The following is a 21603-nucleotide window of genomic DNA, read 5'->3' on the forward strand; positions in this document are numbered from 1 at the left end:
ATTCATCTATTTTTAGTAATTATCAATGGCCACCGATGTGGCAAGTGAATTAGAAATTCCCATAACCTCACTATGAGGTTACAGTAAAAATAAGTCTCAAACCAAATTCTGCCACTATCGACCATGCAAAAGATCAGTAGAATTTAAACAGCAGATACTTATTTGGGCAATTAGAATTGCAATTCGGGAGACCCAGATTCAGGCAGAAACCCGAAATGTGCTCCAAGGAAGACAAAAGAGGCAAGGGTGTATAAAGGCAAAAAGAGATAAATTAGACAGGTTGTTCTGCAAAATTTGTGACAGCTGCTGGTAACCACTGCTACATTTTAGCTATACATGATTGGTTGCTAAGGCCATCTCTAAGGCAAAAAGTTCTTATCTCCGGGAGTAAGCATCCTGGATAGACGTGTGGTATACGTGTAGAAGCCCTCTTTCCTTAATGGCCTTCTGGCTCCATTTTAGAAGCCCTGACATATGTCACTCCATTTTATCATTATCCATACCACACATGCAAATATTTATTAACAAACATAAAAAGAACCTTAAAACCTGCTGGATAAGCTCAGTGAAGTCTCAACTTCCTGCACTTTGTAATGCTCCAACAGCCTGCATCAAAGGTTTACCTGAGACAAATGCATCAATACTGTGATTTGGCTAACGATATTGTCAGATTCAAGCTATCAAGAATCCTCCAGACCAGTGGCTGAACGCAGGACTACTTCATTTAGGGATCAAGCTGAGGCACTATCCCTAAAGGCAAAGGACGAAAGGCCAACTAGATCGTTATACTCCATTAATTCAGGGGCTGAAAATTTCTATAAAACAGCCAAAACATATATCTTGAATACCACTGATTTCATCAATGAGAGCCCATTTATAATACATATTATGCTAATGAGGAAGGCCACCAGCGTTTATAGGAAGAAAGACGGCTGGACCACTTGTAGTATTCCCCATCTCTAGAATGTGGCCTCTAGGATAAATGCTAGCTAACCACTCCTAGAGTATTCTAATTAGGACAGCTCACTACCTCTAGATTGGAACTCAACACGTGTGCAGAAACATACATGCACCCCAAGGCATACTGTCTATGCTTAAGTTTTTAAATTAAACTAAATTTTAAATTAAATAGATTTCATAACAGGGAGTTTACCATAGCTAATTCATTTGGACCTGTGCCATCCAATAAGGTAACCACTAGCCATATGAGGCCACTGAGCACTTAAAATGTGGCTAACCAAACTGAGATGTGCCAGAAGTGTAAATTATACACTGGATTTAGAAGGCTTCGTACAAAAAAAAGAAAGTAAAGAATCTCACTGATACTTTTTATATTGATTATATGTTGAAACAACATTTTAGGTATTGAGCTAAATAAAATATATTACTAAAATTAATTTAACTTGATTTCTTTTTATTTTTTTAATGTGGCTATTAGTAACTTTAAACTTAGATGTACCCTGCAGTTGTGTCTCACATTGTTTCTATTGGACCGCTCTGCTGCAGATTCTTTCTTTCTCCAAGTCTCCAGATTCTTGAGTAGTTTTGTGTAGTTTAGCAGATGATTTAGAAGAAATCTCAGCTATTTCATACTCACATAATCATTCAGATCAGTCTACTTTCAGGACATTCAACTTGAACCATCTCTTCCTAACCAAACTCTTCTTCCTCCCTCTTTGAAGCCTCATTGTCACTAAATCATGTTTTATCTCCAAACACCACTTCTAGTCCCTTTATCTCTCCTACTACAAGGCTGAAACATTACCATATACCAGGATTTTAATTGGAATTCCCTTGTCCCAAAATTTACAATACACATAGCTGCCTTCAATCAAAGTAAATCATATAAATATTAAGTAAATGAAAAAAATCTAGTCTAATCAAAATCTCTCAATCTCTGAGTCTTTAAGAAAGAATGTTGTATTAGTTATTCTGCTAAAAACAAGGGAAATACATTGTAAATTTATTTACTTTTTGGTATACATACAAATACAAAATTGATGATTCAGGTTGTGGCCCACAATGAAAGAAGGAACAAAAATTAAGCACCTATAAAACCTATGATTTCAGAGGAATAAATAATTACACAGCATTAATAAAATTTAATTTGTCCACTGAACATAGTGTGGAGACAAGGAAGTAAAACCCTTATAACTTAGCTGTTGAGAGTATTTTTTAAATACTTACTTTTTCATTAGAATCACATCTTGCTGAACAGAGACTACGGGACACCATTAAGCACTGTCTTGAATAGTGTGGAACATCCTACAAAAAAAAAAGTGAAATAAATTACAGATACTTACATGAGTTTTAAAAATATTTTTTCAGGGTAATTCACCCAGTATGCTTCTAGCTAAAATGTTTTATCAATCAATATATGTAGTTCTAAGCAACATGCCATAACTATGGAAGGTAAATCATAACTACAGACACATCCCCTTGGCACACAAAAGAAATCAAAGGCAGGGAAATAATCTCCAGAAAAGTATAACAAAAGAAGTCAACGAGTCAAGCAAAATTTGAAGTAAAGTCTTTCTGATCATGCAGACTCAAATGGCAGGATCAGAATGTCACATACCACACAGAACTTTATACAACATAAAACAAGTCTTGGCCTTCAAGGAGCTTCAATTATAACAGTGACCAGAAAATAATAAAATGTTATTTTTTATTTGTTGATGTCTTATGATTTCCTTTTTTTTTTTTTTTTGAGGAAGATTAGCCCTGAGCTAACATCTGCCACCAATCCTCCTCTTTTTTGCTGAGGAAGACTGGCTCTGAGGTAACATCTGTGCCCATCTTCCTCTACCTTTTATATGTGGGACGCTTGCCACAGCATGGCTTGACAAGCAGTGCAGAAGTCCACACCCAGGATCCGAACAAGCAAACCCCAGGCCACCGAAGCAGAACGTGCACACTTAACCACTGTGCCACCGGGCTGGCCCCTGAATATGATTTTTTATTTTACTTTTTCTGGTATAAAAGTGGTTTGGCAGACAAAAGTGAAAAGGCAATACTAATAATCAAGTTCACTTCTAATTCATTATGTTTCTATTGTTCTAATACAAATGTTTGTGGAGAAAGTGTATCTTAAGGCTTTAAAACATTAAGAATAATAACTAATGAAAATTACAGCCAAAGTTTAAGAGACTAATTTACCCAGTAGTTACTGATAAAGCTGGACCAAAAAAAAGGGGGGGGGTGAGGAGCAAAAGGCAATAGATACCGTAACCTCTTAGAACTTTCTAAGAGAACAACTCAAATATCTTAAAATGAATTCAAATATTTGTACAATTATTTTTTTTAAAGAATCAAGCCCCAAATTACAAAATGTAATCTTTACACAAAAGTGAAGGTAATAAGAGACGTCACCAAGATTGCGGAGTGAGTAGTCTTCTTTGTCTCTCCCCCTTCGAATCTACAACTAATTGGACATTCATCGCTTAACAAAGGATATCCATATAGCATCTCAGGACGCCTGAGAGACCCGTGCTGCTATACATCGGAAGGCGGACAGACCTCCCCCCAGGAGGAGGTGGAGATAGGTGAAAACTCTCCGACCCCTGGCCCCCAAACAGCCTAGTACCTGCAAGCGGCTTTCTTCCAGCAGACTCCCCCATAGCATCGCCACACACCAAGGGCAGGAGTGTGCGCACACCAGAGAAGCGATGGTGGAAACAGGTGACTACAGCCCTACCTAAGCCCCCCACGATTACACCTAAGCCCAGAGGGAAACTCCAGGGTCCCGCACCAGCAGCAGGGAAAGCCTCTGCTCGCCATTAGTGGAGAGGCCCCACCCAGCATTCGGAACACCAGGAGGGTCCCGAGGAGAATCCTGGGCAGGGCAGCAGTCAGCCAGCCACCACTGGACTCACAGACTCCGGATGTCCCACAGACAGGGCAAGGGGCTCCCAGAGATCCCCTGGGAGAGGACTCGGGCTGGGTGGAGTTCCAGCAGCCCGGCTCCATGGCCCGGGAGGAAAGCTACAGTCTCACAGCAGCCTCAGTGAAAGCCTCTGCACAGCAATAGTAGAGAGATCCCGCCGAGCAATCACAAGGGTGGAAGGCCCAGGGGAAAAAGTAACATAGCTAGGTGAGCTAACCACAAACAGCAGAAGATACCCATAGCTCTGCTGTGGCCTATAGTGGACAAGTGAGATTTTGTGGGCTCCGACAGTGACAGAGCTGCAAATATAGGTGATCCTGCTCCCGGCCGCTGGGAAAGCCCATACACCACTGCAGACCCTAAGGAGGGAGCACATCTAGGCGGTCTGCAACAGTAGGCACCAGCAGTCTGAAGCACCCTTACGACTGACCCCACAGCTGAAGAGGGACCCCAGAGGACCACTGAGACTACGAGGAGGGGCCCAGGCCCAGTTAGCAACAGCTGAGAGGGTTCCTGGTTGGTGTAATCTAAACAGCTGCTCCCCCCGACACACCAGCAGAAACAAGTGGAAGCAGTAACTAAACTGTATCTCTATGCGGAGGCACAAATCTACGCCATCAAGCAGTATGAAAAAATATATTAAATCTCCAGAACAGAAGGAAAATGACAAATACCCAGAAAACAATCCCAAAGACAATGAAATCTATAACCTAAATGATGATGGCTTCAAAACAGCCATTATTAAAAAACTCACTGAGTTAAAAGAGAATACAGATAGACAACTCAACGAGTTCAGGAGCTATGTCACAAAAGAGTTTGATACCATAAAGAAGAACCAAACAGAAATACTGGAAATGAAGAACACAATGGAGGAGATTAAGAAAAATCTGGACTCTCTGAACAGTAGGGCTGATAATATGGAGGACAGAATTAGCAATTTGGAGGACAGGAATATAGAAATGCTGCAGGCAGAGGAGGAGAGAGAACTAAGACTAAAAAGAAATGAAAAAACACTCCGAGAATTATCAGACACAATTAGGAGATGCAAGATAAGGATTATAGGTATACCAGAGGGAGAACAGTAGAAGGGGGCAGAAAGCCTGTTCAAAGAAATAATGGCTGAGAACTTCCCAAACCTGGGGAGAGAGATGGAACTTCATGTGACAGAAGCCAATACATCTCCAAACTTTATCAATGTAAGAAGACCAACCCCAAGGTATATAGTAGTGAAGCTGGCAAAAGTCAATGACAAAGAGAAAATACTAAGGGCAGCCAGGCACAAGAAAATAACCTACAAAGGAACCCCCATAAGGCTATCAGCAGATTTCTCAGCAGAAACTTTACAGGCTAGAAGAGAGTGGAATGATATATTCAAAACTCTGAAGGACAAAAACCTGCAGCCAAGAATACTCTACCCAGTGAAAATATCCTTCAAATACGATGGAGAAATAAAAACTTTCCCAGATAAACAAAAGTTAAGAGAGTTCATTGCCACAAAATCTCCTCTTCAAGAAATGCTCAGGAAAACCCTCATACCTGAAAAATCAAAAAAAGGAAAGGGGTTACAAAACCAAGAGCAAAGCAGATAAGTAGAAGGACAATAACAGAAAGTAGCAGTTCTCCATCAGAACAGGTTAGCAAAAGTTAAATGAAACATTAAAGATAAAAGGAAGGGAAACACCAAGAATAAACAACTCTGTCATTTTAACCACAAACTCACAACACAAGAAAGAAGAGATAAAAAAAAATCTGAGAACAATAACCTAGAGAGGGAAGAGAAAAGGGATAGAATGTTTTAATTCAAGGAAATAAGAGGCTATCAGAAAATGGACTATCTCATCTGAGATGTTTTATACAAACCACCTGGTAACCACTAAACAAATGAGAATAAAGACACAAATTACAAATAAGACAAACCCAATATAGAAATTTACATACCTGAATTAGTAATCCAAAAATCATGGAATGAGAAACAAAGGAAATGCAAGAGAACCGGAAAACAAGAGATAAAATGGCAGCGGGAGGCCCCCACATTTCGATAATCACTCTAAATGTAAATGGATTGAACTCTCCAATCAAAAGACACAGAGGGGCAGGATGGATCAAAGAACAAGACCCAACAATATGCTGCCTCCAGGAAACACACCTCAGCCCCAAAGACAAACAAAGACTCAGAGTAAAGGGATAGAAGACAATACTCCAAGCTAATAGTGAACAAAAGAAAGCAGGTGTCGCTATACTAATATCAGACCAAGTAGACTTCAAAGCAAAACAAATAACGAAAGACAAAGAGGGACAGTATATAATGATAAAAAGGACACTCCACCAAGATGACATAACACTTATAAATATATACACACCCAACACAGGAGCACCAAAATTTGTAAAGCAACTCTTAATAGAACTAAAAGGAGATATCAACAATACAATAATAGTAGGGGACCTCAACACCCCACTAACACCAATAGATAGATCATCCAGACAGAATATCAACAAGGAAATTATAGAATTAAATGAAAAATTAGACCAGACGGACTTAATAGATACATATAGAACATTTCATCCAAAAATAGCAGGTTACACATTCTTCTCAAGTGCGCATGGAACATTCTCAAGGACAGACCATATTCTGGGAAACAAAGCAAGCATCAATAAATACAAGATAGTTGAAATAATATCAAGCATCTTTTCTGATCATAATGCTATGAAACTAGAAATCAACTACAAGAATAAAGCTGGGAAAGGGGCAAAAATGTGGAGACTAAACAACATGCTACTGAACAAACAATGGATTATTGAAGAAATCAAATATTATCTGGAGACAAATGAAAATGAAAACATGCCATACCAACTCATTTGGGACGCAGCAAAAGCAGTCCTAAGAGGGAAATTCATTGCAATACAGGCCCACCTCAATAAACAAGAAAAATCTCACATAAGCAACCTCAAACGACACCTAACAGAACTAGAAAAAGAAGAACAAACAAAGCCCAAAGTCAGTAGGAGGAGGGAAATAACAAAAATTAGAGAAGAAATAAACGATATTGAAACAAAAAAGACAGTAGAAAGGATCAATGAAACAAAGAGTTAGTTCTTTGAAAAAATTAACAAAATCAACAAACCCTTAGCCAGACTCACAAAAAAAAAAAAAGAGAAGTCTCAAATAAATAAAATTAGGAATGAGAGAGGAGAAATCACAATGGATACCGAAGAAATACAAGGGATCATAAGAGAATACTATGAAAAACTATATGTCAACAAATTGAACAACCTAGAAGAAATGCATAAACTCCTAGACTCTTACAACCTCCCCAAACCGAATCAGGAAGAAATAGAGAATCTGAATAGACCAATCACAAGTAAAGAAATAGAAATAGTAATCAAAAACCTCCCCAAAAATAAGAATCCAGGACCAGACGGCTTCTCTGGAGAATTCTACCAAACATTCAAAGAAGATTTAATACCTATCCTTCTCAAACTATTCCAGAAAATTGAGGAAGATGGAGCACTCCCTAACACATTCTTTGAAGCCAACATCACTCTGATCCCCAAACCTGACAAGGACAACACAAAGAAGGAAAACTACAGGCCAAGATCACTGATGAACATAGATGCAAAAATCCTCAACAAAATTCTGGCAAGCCAAATACAGCAATACATCAAAAAGATTACACATCATGATGAAGTGGGATTTATACCAGGGACACAGGGATGGTTCAACATCCGCAAGTCAATCAACGTGATACGCTACATTAACAAAATGAGAAACAAAAACCACATGATCATCTCAATAGATGCAGAGAAAGCATTCAACAAGATCCAACATCCATTTATGATAAAAACCCTCAATAAACTGGGTACAGAAGGAAAGTACCTCAACATAATAAAGGCCATATATGACAAACCCACAGCCAACATCATACTCAAGAGACAAAAACTGAAAGCCATCCCTCTGAGAACAGGAACAAGACAAGGATGCCCACTTTCACCACTCCTATTCAACACAGTACTGGAGGTGTTGGCCAGAGCAATTGGGCAGGAAAAAGAAATAAAAGGAATCCAAATAGGCAATGAAGAAGTAAAACTCTTGATGTTTGCAGATGACAGGATCTTATATATAGAAAACCCCAAAGAATCCATAGGAAAACTATTAGAAACAATCAACAGCTACAGCAAAGTTGCAGCGTATAAAATCAACATACATAAATCCGTAGCATTTCTATACTCTAACAATGAACTAACAGAAAAAGAACTCAAGAACTCAATCCCATTCACAATCGCAACAAAAAGAATAAAATACCTTGGGATAAATTTAACCAAGGAAGTGAAAGACCTATACAATGAAAACTACAAGACTTTCCTGAAAGAAATTGATGACGACATAAGGAGATGGAAAGACATTCCACGCACACGGATTGGAAGAATAAACATAGTTAAAATGTCCATACTACCTAAAGCAATCTACAGATTCAACGCTATCCCAATCAGAATCCCAATGTCATTCTTTACAGAAATTGAACAAAGAATCCTAAAATTCATGTGGGGCAAGAAAAAATCCCAAATTGCTAAAGCAATCCTGAGTAAGAAGAACAAAGCTGGAGGCATCACAATCCCTGATTTCAAAACATACTACAAAGATACAGTAATCAAAACAGCATGGTACTGGTACAAAAACAGGTGCACAGATCAATGGAACAGAATTGAAAGCCCAGAAATAAAACCACACATCTATGGACAGCTTATCTTTGACAAAGGAGCTGAGGGCCTACAATGGAGAAAAGAAAGTCTCTTCAAAAATGGTGCTGGGAAAACTGGACAGCCACATGTAAAAGAACGAAAATTGACTATTCTTTTTCACCATTCACCAAAATAAACTCAAAATGGATCAAAGACCTAAAGATCAGGCCTGAAACAATAAGTCTTCTAGAAGAGAATATAGGCAGTACACTCTTTGACATGAGTTTCAAAAGAATCTTTTCGGACACCATGACTCCTCAGACGAGGGAAACAATAGTAAGAATAAACAAATGGGACTTCATCAGACTAAAGAGCTTCTTCAAGGCAAGGGAAAACAGGATTGAAACAAAAAAACAGCCCACTAATTGGGAAAAAATATTTACAAGTTACTTATCCGACAAAGGGTTAATCTCCGTAATATATAAAGAACTCAAACGGCTCAACAACAAAAAATCAAACAACCCGATCAAAAAATGGGCAGGGGATATGAACAGACATTTCTCCAAAGAAGATACAAGGATGGCCAGTAGACACATGAAAAGATGCTCATCATCACTAATCATCAGGGAAATGCAAATCAAAACTACACTAAGATATCACCTTACACCTGTTAGAATGGCAAAAATATCCAAAATCAAGAGTGACAAATGTTGGAGAGGTTGTGGAGAAAAAGGAACCCTCATACACTGCTGGTGGGAATGCAAACTGGTGCAGCCACTATGGAAAACAGTATGGAGCTTTCTCAAAAAGTTAAAAATAGAAATATCTTATGACCCACCCATCCCACTACTGGGTATCTATCCTAAGAACCTGAAATCAGCAATTCCAAGAGTCCCATGCACCCCATGTTCATCGCAGCATTATTTACAATAGCCAAGACATGGAACCAACCTAAATGCCCAGCAACTGATGATTGGATAAAGAAGATAGGGTGTGTGTGTATATATATATATATATATATATATATATATATATATATATACAATGGAATACTACTCAGCCATAAAAAAGGACAAAATCATCCCATTCACATCAACATGGATGGACCTTGAGGGCATTATGTTCAGTGAAATAAGCTGGACAGAGACAGACGAACTCTGTATGACTCCACTCATAAGTGGAAGTTAACATATAGACAAGAAGAACTGATTGGTGGTTACCAGGGGAAGGGGGGGTGGGGGGAGGGCACAAAGGGTGAAGTGGTGTACCCACAACATGACTAACAATAAGGTACAACTGAAATTTCACAAAGTTGTAAAGTATCATAATCTTAATAAAAAAAGCAAACAACAAAAAAAATTCGTGTCCTTTAAAGAAAACAAAAAAAGTGAAGGTAATAGATATGAAAGATACACTTCACAGAATAAAGCCTTCACACTACCAAGTAAAGAGCAGAGAAGAACAATGAATTGGGAATGGAAGAAAATTAACTTGATTACTGTGTCCCTTTTAAGGCCAAAACTCTCTCACATTCCTTCAAGCATCCCTATGAGTTCAAGAGTATTAGCCCTAATTTTGAGAATGAGAAAAATGAGGGGCTGACCTCCTGGCCCAGTGGTTAAGTTCGGCACGCTCCACTTCGGTGGCCCAGGTGAGGTTCCCAGGTGCAGACCTACAGCACTCATTGGCAGACAGACATATTGTGGTGGTGACCCACATACAAAATAGAGGAAAATGGGCACAGATGTTAGCTCAGGCCAAATCTTCCTCAAGCAAAAACAAAATTAGAAAAATGAGTCTTGAGAATTTTAATTTTTCAAAAGTCACAGAGCTAGGCTGTAATGGTTACAAGGTTTATGCATAGATTTATTCAAAGCACTCTGAATTTTTTTATTTTGAGATAATAAAAATAACGGTACCACCCACATTAACACCATTGTCTATGCGAAGATATGATTTCGGATGAGAAAACAATTTACCAAGGTCTCACCACTCCCTGTGTTCAAATAAAAATTCAGTCTTCCACTGCTTTCAGCAGAATAGCTATAATTTAGCCACTTTACTCCTATATTGAACTTAACAAATAATCCTTCCCCTAAAAATCATGTCTAGTGTTTAGAGCCTCAGCCAATGCAGAAAACAAACACTAAGAATTAAAAAAAGCAAAAGCTACCTGGGAATTTCTCACACTTATTCTGCTGCAAAGTAGCAGCAGAATATTTACATGAGAAAGTAAATGGCATAACAGCTTCCTCTCAATTCTACAAAATAGAACAACAAAGTAGTTTACATTTTCACAAATTCTCCCTAATACTGTCAGGCACATAATGGTCTATCCCAGCAACACGTCAACATATCCTTTTACAAAAGGCAAAATCATAGATGAGTGTTTAATCACTACCAATTAAAGGGTTTAACTTACTCCTGGCGGCAAAAACCAAATGGGTGTCCTCTAGAGAAAAACACAACCTGAGATGGACATTTTAGGCATTCTAATTAGCTTTGGAGAGAGAGAATAAACAGTGATGTTTATGTCTGGTGAAGGGAACGCTTCCAAAAGCAGCATACCACCTGGGAGAGAACTGAGAGAGGAAATCAAGGGACCTGAGTTCTAATCCTAACTCAGCCTGACACTATTTCCATGACTTGAGCAAACCCTTCTGCTCTCTGCTAAGAAATGAAAGCTTAGATGACTGTCCTCTAAGGTCCCTTACTAACCTAAACCACTATTACTAAAAAAACAAGAGCTGAGGACCGGGGTATCTAACGTGTGCAAGCCTCTGGCTATTACTGAAGTTGAATTACGGAGATAATCCAAACTGAACATGTGGGCCAAGAATATGGGGACTCAGATCTCACTGGTGAATCACTCTGAGAATAACAAACACGCAGAGCTACTTGGCAGAAATAGAGCTAGTTTCATAGATTTCAATAAATCTGAATTACGCATTAAGTTTCTAGGATATCTTTTGGAATAAAAACCTCAGGACTCTATCTCATTAGATGGGCTCATGAAGAATGGACTAAGCTAAATTTGGCCCAATAGGGGAGAGAGTTTCTATCCCAGAACAATTCGGAAATTTCTAAGTGGCCAAGCTCTGAGAAAGGCTTGGGTCAGCTGACTCAATGTAAACTACATTTACTTTGAGAAAACTACCAATAACATAAAACTAGAATAAAAAACGTCTACACCACACAGTTCTTAAAACTAATGAACTCTACTACAAGTTACACCTGGACAAAACGCAGGCGCTGTAGCACATGTGACTGATCAAACTGGTTTTTCAGAATCTTTTTATTACTATTTAAAAATTGATTCTAAAAAAATTGATTCTGAAGATCTAACAGACTGTATTTTGCCACCATTATCAAAAAGAAAAGCATACAGTGTGTACACGTGTGAATTTGTGATAATGCACCCCAAACTTTTAAATACACAGACGCCCCTGGTTAGCCAAGTAACTAGAAGTGGAAATGGTACAAGCAGACAGAACCATAACAACAGAACAACTGCTACCCAGAAACAAGGGTCTGGGCGGGTCCCCCAGCCAGTCTGCACTGATCTGCAGTCGGCCCCACAAAGGCTCTCTGTTCCTGTTTACTCCTGGCGGACCTTCATGAAAAGTTCAAACTTATGAAGAATATAGGTCAAACATTAGGCAATTTTGTAGAGCTACAACAGAAAATTTTTTTAATGCACAAAACAAGCTTGTAGAAATCTGCTAATTTGGACCTCCACACAGAATTTTAACATATTGGTTTTGTTAAGCATATCACAAACTGGCTACAAGCCCAGTCCAAAATTCTTTTAAGACACTTCCTAGCAACAGGCGTTCTAGGAAAAACTTTAATCAACTCCATCTATAAAGACTGTTTAGCCTACCAGAGCCAAAAAGAGAAAGGGCTGTAAGTGCAAAATGACTTCCCAACAACATACTGCCATTGGTTCTCTTCTGCAAGAATAAAGATTTCCTACATTTTCCACACTTAGAAAGGAAATCCCTGCTAAGAGCATGGCACATGGGAAGTAACATGACCTCAGAGTCACAGACCTGGGTCAACTCTTTGCTCCACTGCTTCGTAGCTACGTAACATCGAGCAAATAATTTCTCTGGATCCTAGTTTCCATCTATAAGATGTAGGTGACGACACTTCCCATGCTTTCCTACAGAGGTGGTAAAGGACCAAATCAGCCTTGATAAACTGTAAAGCAACAAGGAAACGTAAGATATTACCCAAAAACTAAATCCAATTATGCCGTTCTCCCCTTCTTTCTTAAAATTATACCAGACCATTTGAGAGTTACCATTAGAGTAATAACGTAGTAATTAAGAGCACTGGTCCAGACTCAGACAGATTCGGACCTGGGTTCAAATGTTGGCTCTGACATTTCTTAAATATATAGGAAATTTCCTCATGTAAACTCGACATAATAACAGTACTTACTTAGGACATAAGGCTGCTATGAGGATTAAATCAGAGTGTGCAAAATGCCTAGCACAGTTTTGCATACGTTACAGTAAGCACACAATAACTATTAACCAAAAAAGGGGGAAATGGTATAGCTCTTAGACAAAATGGATGCATGCCTTCCAGCCATTGTTGGAACAACAGGGAACTGAATATCCTTTTCTAAGCTCAGATAGCATCTATTTTCACATTCTACACATGACCTCATATGAAAGCCCAAACTGGTAAATCCAGTAGGAATTATGTCAAAGAACAATCTAAACACTAATTCTGCAAAACACAAAACTACTGTTATTCTTAACATATCCACAGTAGCATTCAGGGGAATAATACTAAAACAATTCCATTGCCAGAGTAATTCATCATCAGGATGCATTCTACCTCAAAGAAGAAACTATCCTCAAAACTGGATTAATAGAGCCATGACATCATCTTATCACAGTAAAAGTCAACATTAGTGCTTCATCTTCAAAATTTCTGAGCACAGGTCCTCTCTTCCACGTTTCACGGCACAGAGCTCGGGACAGCAGCTGAGTCTTTATTTCAGCATTTTAACAGACCCAGAGTGACCTTCTGACAGAATGCCTTCTAAAAACACTAATGTAAGTCAGGCTTTTTCACTTAAGCACAGCTTTTCTTTCAAACAGACAGTGACTATCTAGTCTTCTGAACCTCACTAGCCATCCCAACCTTTAACTGTCAGCCAAGACCTTCTGTTAAAAGCTAAGCAAAATACCTAATACTGGAGAGAAACGATCAAATCTCAAGATTCTCTGGCTCTGCCTCCATAGTAAGCTAGAGCACCAGGAAACTACATTCTTCAACTCTAAAACTTCATCATTCCACCACAGCTCCCCTACCAGGCCATTCCTCCCACTCCACCTGTAGCGTATGCTGTTGGTGTCCATTCAGAGCCTCTTTGCCAGTCAGCACCGCGTTCCCAGCTGGTGTGCTGACTACTCATAGCACACACCTGCTCCCTAGTCTGGCCCATCTACCTCAACCAGACAGGAGTTCTCCATCAAGCCAGGGAGCTACCCCTCTCCCCACCTCATAGCCAATGACTGACCTGGGGCTCAAAAGGTGGGCCCCCTCACCTCAACGTGTGACCAATTTGGTAGTGCAATCTGAGCTTTAGAGTTGGCTGTCCAATATGGCAGCCACTAGCCACATGTGGCTACCAAGCACTTGAAATGTGCCAGTCCAAATTCCAGTGTGCTCCAAGTGTAAAATACACACCAGATTTGAAGACTAAACACAAAAAAAAGACCTCATTAATTTTTATATTTACATGTCAAAATAGTATTTTTAATATATTGGATTAAATAAAATATATCAATATTAATTTCACCTTTTTAAGGTGAGTGCTAGTAAATTTTAAATTACATTTGCAGCTCGCATTGTACTTTCATTCGACAGGGCTGATCTGCAGCAGTGCTTCTCAGACCTCACTGTGCTGGGCTCCACCTCCTCTGTTCCTAACTTGGCAGGTCTGGAGGGCCCAGAAAATCTGCATTTCTGACAAGCTGGCTGTGGTCCCCACTTTGAGAACTACTGCTCCAGAGCTCCCCTGGGGGATGACACTGAAGCTAGTTTCCAGCTGGGACCCCATCCTTGCTCAGCTTTTTCCCCCCTGCTCTATCCTCCTTCCTTCACTCTTCTCTTGACCACTACCTGCACAAAATCCCCTTCAGGCTCTGCTTCTAGGAAACCTAACCATCCCACCTCCACAGAACTGTTTCACACAACTGTAACTTGCACAAAGTGCCAGATTAACAGCAACCAATGAGATGGGAAATATCACTGTATTTTTGTGTAAAACAAGTAACAAAGAAGTTATTTATTGGATTGCTAGTTGCCCTTATATAATGTATTCTATGCATTCAACGCCAGGACAAGGCTTGTTTGTCCTGAAGAACGAAGGCTCCTTACTATAAGACAGGGACAGCTCTATGACCTACCACCTCCCTCTTTTCCATGACTGCTATGAAGCTCAGACTAGTTTTTGTGCCCAAGATGTATAAATTTGCCATTTCTCTTTTTACTAAGTTTGCTAATATGGTATAACAAAGGTGTTGACTCAGATCTGAGTTTGAATCCTCAATCTACCACTTAATTGTTGTGCGACCTTGGGCAAGTTACTTACCTCAGCTGTAAAAATGAGAATCATTTGAAGGCACTTTGATGACTAAATGTGCACACAGCTTTCCTCCGCCTTTGCCATTTTCAGTAACACCAAAATCATCTATGAACCTGAGAAGGTGTTTTCTCACTACTTCTCCTTTAACACATTCATTACGTGACCCCACAAACAACAAATAAGATCACCCACTGCTCTATGTTTTATAAATTCAATCAAATTATTTTAATGTAACAATTGTCTTGATCTTCTGTCCCAAGCCTCAGCCTTCCCTATCACAAAGAACTTACCACACCCAGCAGCTTAGGTCAACAACTTAAGGGTCACTTTTTTTTTTAATTGCGATATAATTCACAAACCATAAAACTCATTCCTTAGGGGCCGGCCCCATGGCCGAGTGGTTAAGTTCGCGCGCTCCGCTTCGGTGGCCCAGGGTTTCACCAGTTCGGATCCTGGGCGCGGACACGGCACCGCTCATCAGGCCATGCTGAGGCAGCGTCCCACATGCCACAACTAGAACGACCCACAACTAAAATATACAACTATGTACTGGTGGGATCTGGGGAGGAAAAGAAAAACAAAACATTCTTTTAAAGAAGACAACTCAGTGACTTTTAGTATCTTCACAAGGTTGTGGAATTATCACCACTATCTGACTCTGGAATGTTTTTTCAGCACCCCAAAAAGAAAGCCCTTAGTTGTCAGCAGTCTCTCCCATCGACCCCTTTCCCCCAGCCCCTGGCAAACACCGAACTACTTTCTGTCTCTATGGCTCTGCCTATTCTGGACATTTCGTATCAATGGAATCATACAATATGTGGCTTTTTGTGTCTACCTTTTCAAAGGTCCTTGATTCCTCTCGTTCTTTACATCTCCCTTATAACCCAACAAGTACTACTGGCTCTAGTTCCAAAACATATCAAAAGTCTTGCTAGCTCTCACCAACGCCAGCACTAACGCCCGACCATTATCTCTACCTCGAACATCTACAGCAGCCTCCTGACTGGTCTCCCTGCTTCCCACCCCTGCCCCCACTAAGACATTCTCCACACAGCAGTCAGAGAGGTCTTTCCAAAACATAAATCCAGTTTGCTTAAAAACCTCCAATGGACTCCCATCAATAGGCTACGTCTCAAATACAAGGCCTACAAGACTGTCCTGCCTACCTCATCACCTAGCATTCCACTCCTCATTCACTTCACTCCAACCACACTGACCACATTCATCCCCTGATTATACCAAACGCAATCTCACCTCAGAGCTTTTGCCTTGGCCTTCCCTTAGAATGACAGTCCCCCAGATCATCACAAGGTAGGCTGGGTCAGTTTTCTGGTCAAATGCCATATGCTCAGAAATGTCTCCCGTTTTCCTTAGGTAACCCCTCATCCAACACCACCACCACTCTATCCCATTACCCTATGTTTTTTCCTTTCAGAGCACTTACCACTCTTTGAACTTATGTATTTATGAGAATACTGTCAGTCTCCTCTACTCAAATATAACTACAAGGAGGGCAGAAACATTCACTATTATATCCCCACCACTAAACAGTGTCTGGCACATAGAGGTGTAGTGGGTTGAACAGTGGCCCCAAAATGATGTAGCACGTCCTGGAACTTGTGAATGTGACCATTTTTAGAAAAAGGGTCTTGAGATGAAATCATACTGGAAAGTGTCATGGCCCCAAATCCAACAACTGTCCTTATAAAAGAAAGAAGAAGAGAGGACACACAGGGAGAAAGAAGAGAAGGCCTTGCAAGGTCAGAGGCAGAGACTAGAGTGATACAGCCACAAGCCGAGGAATGCCCGGAGCCACCAGAAGCTCAAAGAGACAAGGCAGGATTCTTCACTAGAGCCTGCAGAAGGAGCATGGCCTTGCTGACATCTTGATTTCAGACTTCTAGCCTCCACAACTGTGAGAGAATAAATTTGTGTTGTTCTAAGCCACCAGGTGTGTCCCATGGATGCTGTATTAGTTTTCCTGACTGAAATTATGTCTACATCTTCCAACACTTTTGAAATTCACTTTTATTTTGATCTTATTATATTGATCCCACCACAGTTTATGATTTTTTTAAATGAAAGTCAATAAGCATTTAAAATAAACTAATTTTTTAATCATATACTATCCTCATTTTCCAAAAAAAATACCTATTTGTTTCAACTATTGGAGAGTATCTTCAAAACAATATTTCTGCATATGATACTTTATCATGCTACTGAAATTATTCTCATTAAAGACCAAAGACCTTATCAAATTCTTCCTTCAGTCTTTATCCCTTGACCTGTCTACTCCAGGGACCCAGTGAAGGAACATATTTTCATTTCTTCTGGTCTCCTCAGTGCACACCACAGTGCCAGACACTTAGTAGATGCCCCACACACTTTTTGAATGGATGAATAATTCTTTAGATAAATGAACGAGTAAATGCTATACCATCTCCTCTCAAGCCATTCCTCTAAATCCTATTCTCTTCTTCCTTCTTCCAGATCCTAATTTAGGATAATAAGATTGAGTATTTATTCAATTTATCAGATCACTGACCCAAAAACCAGCCATTGCTTTCCCTTTCTTCCTGCAAATTCAATAAGACTCTTGTAGTCATCTAACTCCAGATACCTAAAATGAAAAACTACATTTCTACCCCCCAAAAAGAAAATTTCCCTTCCCAAATTTCCTTTTTCATCCCTGTTCTCCCAATTACCCACATTTTTTTTAATTGAAATCATTTAAACAACTCCTTTTCCTTCACTCTCTTGATCAAAAATGTCACCATCTTTCCCCTTTATTTAGAAAAGGGTTTTACCAATCACTCCTCTGCTCTGAACCTCTTTAGAATAAAATCCAAAAAGTAAATGTATAAATACAGGAGTATCCAAAAGCATTTTATTATACCAGAAACTGGTTTCTGTAATAATCTTAGAAGATTTTTCTCCCAAATGATTGTCAGAAATCCATCAGCATGTTGCAAAGATTTACCTCTGGGCAATTCTAAAGCATTAGGATATGTTTAACCATTCTTTTCCATGGCTAGCAAAGAAAATCATGGATTTTAAGGAACACAGAGCTTAAGCAGTCAAGCGTCATGAATGCTTCATATAATGACACCACTCCAATCAGAGACAGTCTGTACTTGGAAAAGCAAGCCTTTGGAATCCCACCATCAAGGTGCAAATTCTACCTCAGCCAGTTGGGTCCTTGAGCAAGTTACTTAACTGCTCTGAGCTTTTGTTTCCTCTTCTGCAAAACTGGGCTTCTGTACCTAGTTACTACATGGATAAGAGATAACATATGAAAACCATATAAAGCGTATAAAAGCTCAATAAACTATAGCAATTACCTTAAACCCAACATCCTGGAGCCACTGAAAAATGTACACAGAAGAAAAAACTAGGTATTTAACCAACATATGTTTAAAAAGCACAAAATAAATAAGGAAAGACTAAAATGTGCACTCTACATATATCCTAAAAGCAAACAAATTCTGTTAATTGGCTTCAAAGAATGATTAGAATTCTCTAGACTACAGTTGAGAATTAGCAGTCTGCTTTCCAACCAACCAAATGGTTTGCAGGGGTGGAGAGAGAATTGGCAGGAATAAAATCTTCCAAAAGTTCTGCTTCAAATACAGACTCAGTGGAGCACACTTCAAGTTCACAGAAGAGAAGCACAGAGAGGAGCTACCCAGCAGCTCAAGTTCCCCTAAAGCGACAGTGAACTTCAGAGATTCTTCCACCTCCAGGAGGAAGTCTTCACTGGCAAACACCTAACTCCAATCAGTACAGTCACACATTGAGCACCTATTATTGTGTCAAACAGTGTGCCAAGAACACAGAAGTAGACAAGATGCAGTCTCTGCCAATACATTAAAAGGAAGAACCGGGTAGGAAAAACCAAAACTTATATAATGTACAGTGAGTGTACAACAAGTGTATAGCAGTAAGTACAATAACTTTCCTCTGTCTTAGCCCCACCAATCTAAAATACATCGGTATAATCCTTCCCACCTCCAACATGAATGGCTTCCCATTGCTATAAGATAAAGAACAAACCTAATATGAACGAGTAATGCTATACGAGTAATAGCATGGTCTACAAGGCCCAACATGGTGTGACTCTTACCTACCTCCCCAGCACCATCTAGTCTCTGTACCAGAGCCTCAGAAGGCTTTTCTTAGTTGTTCTATCTTGTCATTCCTTCTGGCCCGGGGGCCTTTGCATGTGCTGCTCTCTCACATATAATACTCATCTCTTCTCTCTTTGCCTAGAAAAGTTACATTGTCCTTCAAAACTTGTTTCAATTTTCACTTCTAAAGGAAAACACTCCCTTACTTTAGGCAGTATTGTATGATTAAGAATGCAGGTTCTGGAGTTCTAAATCCTAGCTCTGCCACTTATTAGTTCTGTAGTTTTGAGCAAGTTACATAACACTTTGTGCCTCAATTTCTTCATCTGTACATGGGGATTATATGGCTGTTGCAAACATCCTGATACATTAATTCAAGTAAGGCCCCATAACAGTATCTAGGACATAGAGCTCAAAATCTTGACTTTGTCAAATCCTTCTATTTTATTTTCTTATAACACCAGGACCTCTAACCGAAAAGCATCTTACACTTATTTGTCTCTCCCTAACAGACTAAAATTTCTAAGAGAGCAGAAACTATATTCATTCCCTAGAGGAACCATTCCATAAAGATTTGTTGGAAAGGAAAAAATAGTCGAAAGGAAGAAGCTGAGGCCAGTGAAGAGACTTGTCTAATATACAATACTGCCCCTGTGTGACTCCAGAGCCCATGCCTTTCCACTGCACCATGCTGCCTCCTATGTAAATGCAGCAGAGTCTTGCAATTGCAATTGATGTGGCCAAGAAAAATGAAAAAATTAAAGAACAATAAAGATTACAGAATAAATTGGTTACAACACGAAAACCATTGTGCTCTTCAAGGGTAGTCTCTCTGAAGATCACACAATGCTAACACAGGTGTAGGCTTGCTTCCATTTCCATGATCAGTTCCAGCTCTCACACTGCTCACCTGGCCTGTTTCCTCCTCTTTTTTATTTTTTAAAATTTTTTGGTGAGGAAGCTTGGTCCTGAGCTAACATCTGATGCCAATCTTCCTCTTTTAGCTGAGGAAGATTGTCACTGAGCTAACACCTGTGCCAATCTGCCTCTGTTTTATATGTGGGACACTGCCACAGCATGGCTTATGAGGCATGTGTAGGTCCTCACCCAGGATCCGAACCTGCCAACCCTGCACTGCAGAGCGCCAGAATTTAAGCACCAGCACCCAGACCAGCCCCTGCCTTCTCTTTAAAAGGTAGGACCTTGAAAGTGTCTTCCAATTCTGAAGTTCAATGACAATAAATCAAGTCATATGACAATTTTTAAAAGACTTCAAAAAAAAAACGTAAATTTAACAAGCAGACTGAACCAGATGACAGGTGGTTTTCACGGAGAACTTCATTTTAAAGAATTTGCGCAAGTGACCTACAAGTCCTATTAACAAGGTAAGTTAGGTAGTTTTTGCTCAGAAATTACAAGAGACTCCATGTTGAAGAGAAAAAGTGTTTATAGCCACACACAAACACTCCAACATATGAGCCAAGGCTGCCACCATGAAATCCTGGGACATACAAAACACGGGCAAAACGTGTTTAGAACAGTACAAAAGTCAGGCTAACCACTACACACACAGAAAAGAAAAATAAATTCATAGGATGCAAATATAGAACTCTGTGATGTAATACATTTAAAACAGGCTTTCAGCTCAAATGTAAATAGTAGCAATCCTGACGTCGTACGATACTTTAAGAGTTGAGATAAACTCACAATCCTAACGACTTCAGCAGGGATTCAGCGTCCCTTCAAAGCAGGAAAGAAGCAAGAGAAAAAGGAAACTGTAAGGATCCTTAAAAACACACTCTGGAAAGCTCAAGACGAAGCCAAAACCGTAAGGCACAAGAACCGGTGCACCGGACACGCAGGTACACCGCTGCCAGGTGGCTGTCAGCCGCTGCCGAGAGAGCAGGAGACCCGAGCCCGCCTGCTCCCGGGGCCCCTCCGCCCTCCGCGAGCCCCGGAGCACCAGCCGCAGCGGGGGTCGCCCGCGCCGCCCGCTCCAGCGCGAAGCCCGCAGTGAGAGGGAGGGAGAGGCGCCGAATGCCGAATGCCGCAGAACCGGGTCGCGGCTGTCGCCGGGAACCGCCGGGCCGCTCTCTGCGGCACGGGGCACCCCTGGGCGGTGCAAGGCTCGGAGCCCCGGCCCTCCTCACCTTCAGGGTCCACAGCGCCGCGCCCCGCATCAGCCGGTGCGGCGACCGACGCCCACGCCATCCGGCCGCGACCAGCGCCGCTGCGCCCACCCAGACGCCCGCCATCGTCGCCCCAGCCGACCGACGCTCCCCTGACCTCTCACCCCGTCGAAG

General features: G+C 40.4%; 1 protein-coding gene across 1 annotated transcript in view; it reads right to left on the reverse strand.

The window, feature by feature from the left end:
- PCCA (propionyl-CoA carboxylase subunit alpha) overlaps positions 1-21603 on the reverse strand; it is a 438123-nt gene extending 416520 nt beyond the window's left edge. Inside the window, exons 1-2 of the mRNA XM_046664150.1 lie at positions 21451-21603; positions 2188-2265 (exon numbers count right to left, since the gene is read on the reverse strand). Of these exons, the coding sequence (XP_046520106.1) occupies positions 2188-2265; positions 21451-21555 (183 nt within the window). The 5' untranslated portion in view covers positions 21556-21603. The remainder of the gene's footprint in view (positions 1-2187; positions 2266-21450) is intronic.

The sequence above is a fragment of the Equus quagga genome, chromosome 6 (genome assembly GCF_021613505.1).
Source record: "Equus quagga isolate Etosha38 chromosome 6, UCLA_HA_Equagga_1.0, whole genome shotgun sequence".
NCBI classification, from domain to species: domain Eukaryota; kingdom Metazoa; phylum Chordata; class Mammalia; order Perissodactyla; family Equidae; genus Equus; species Equus quagga.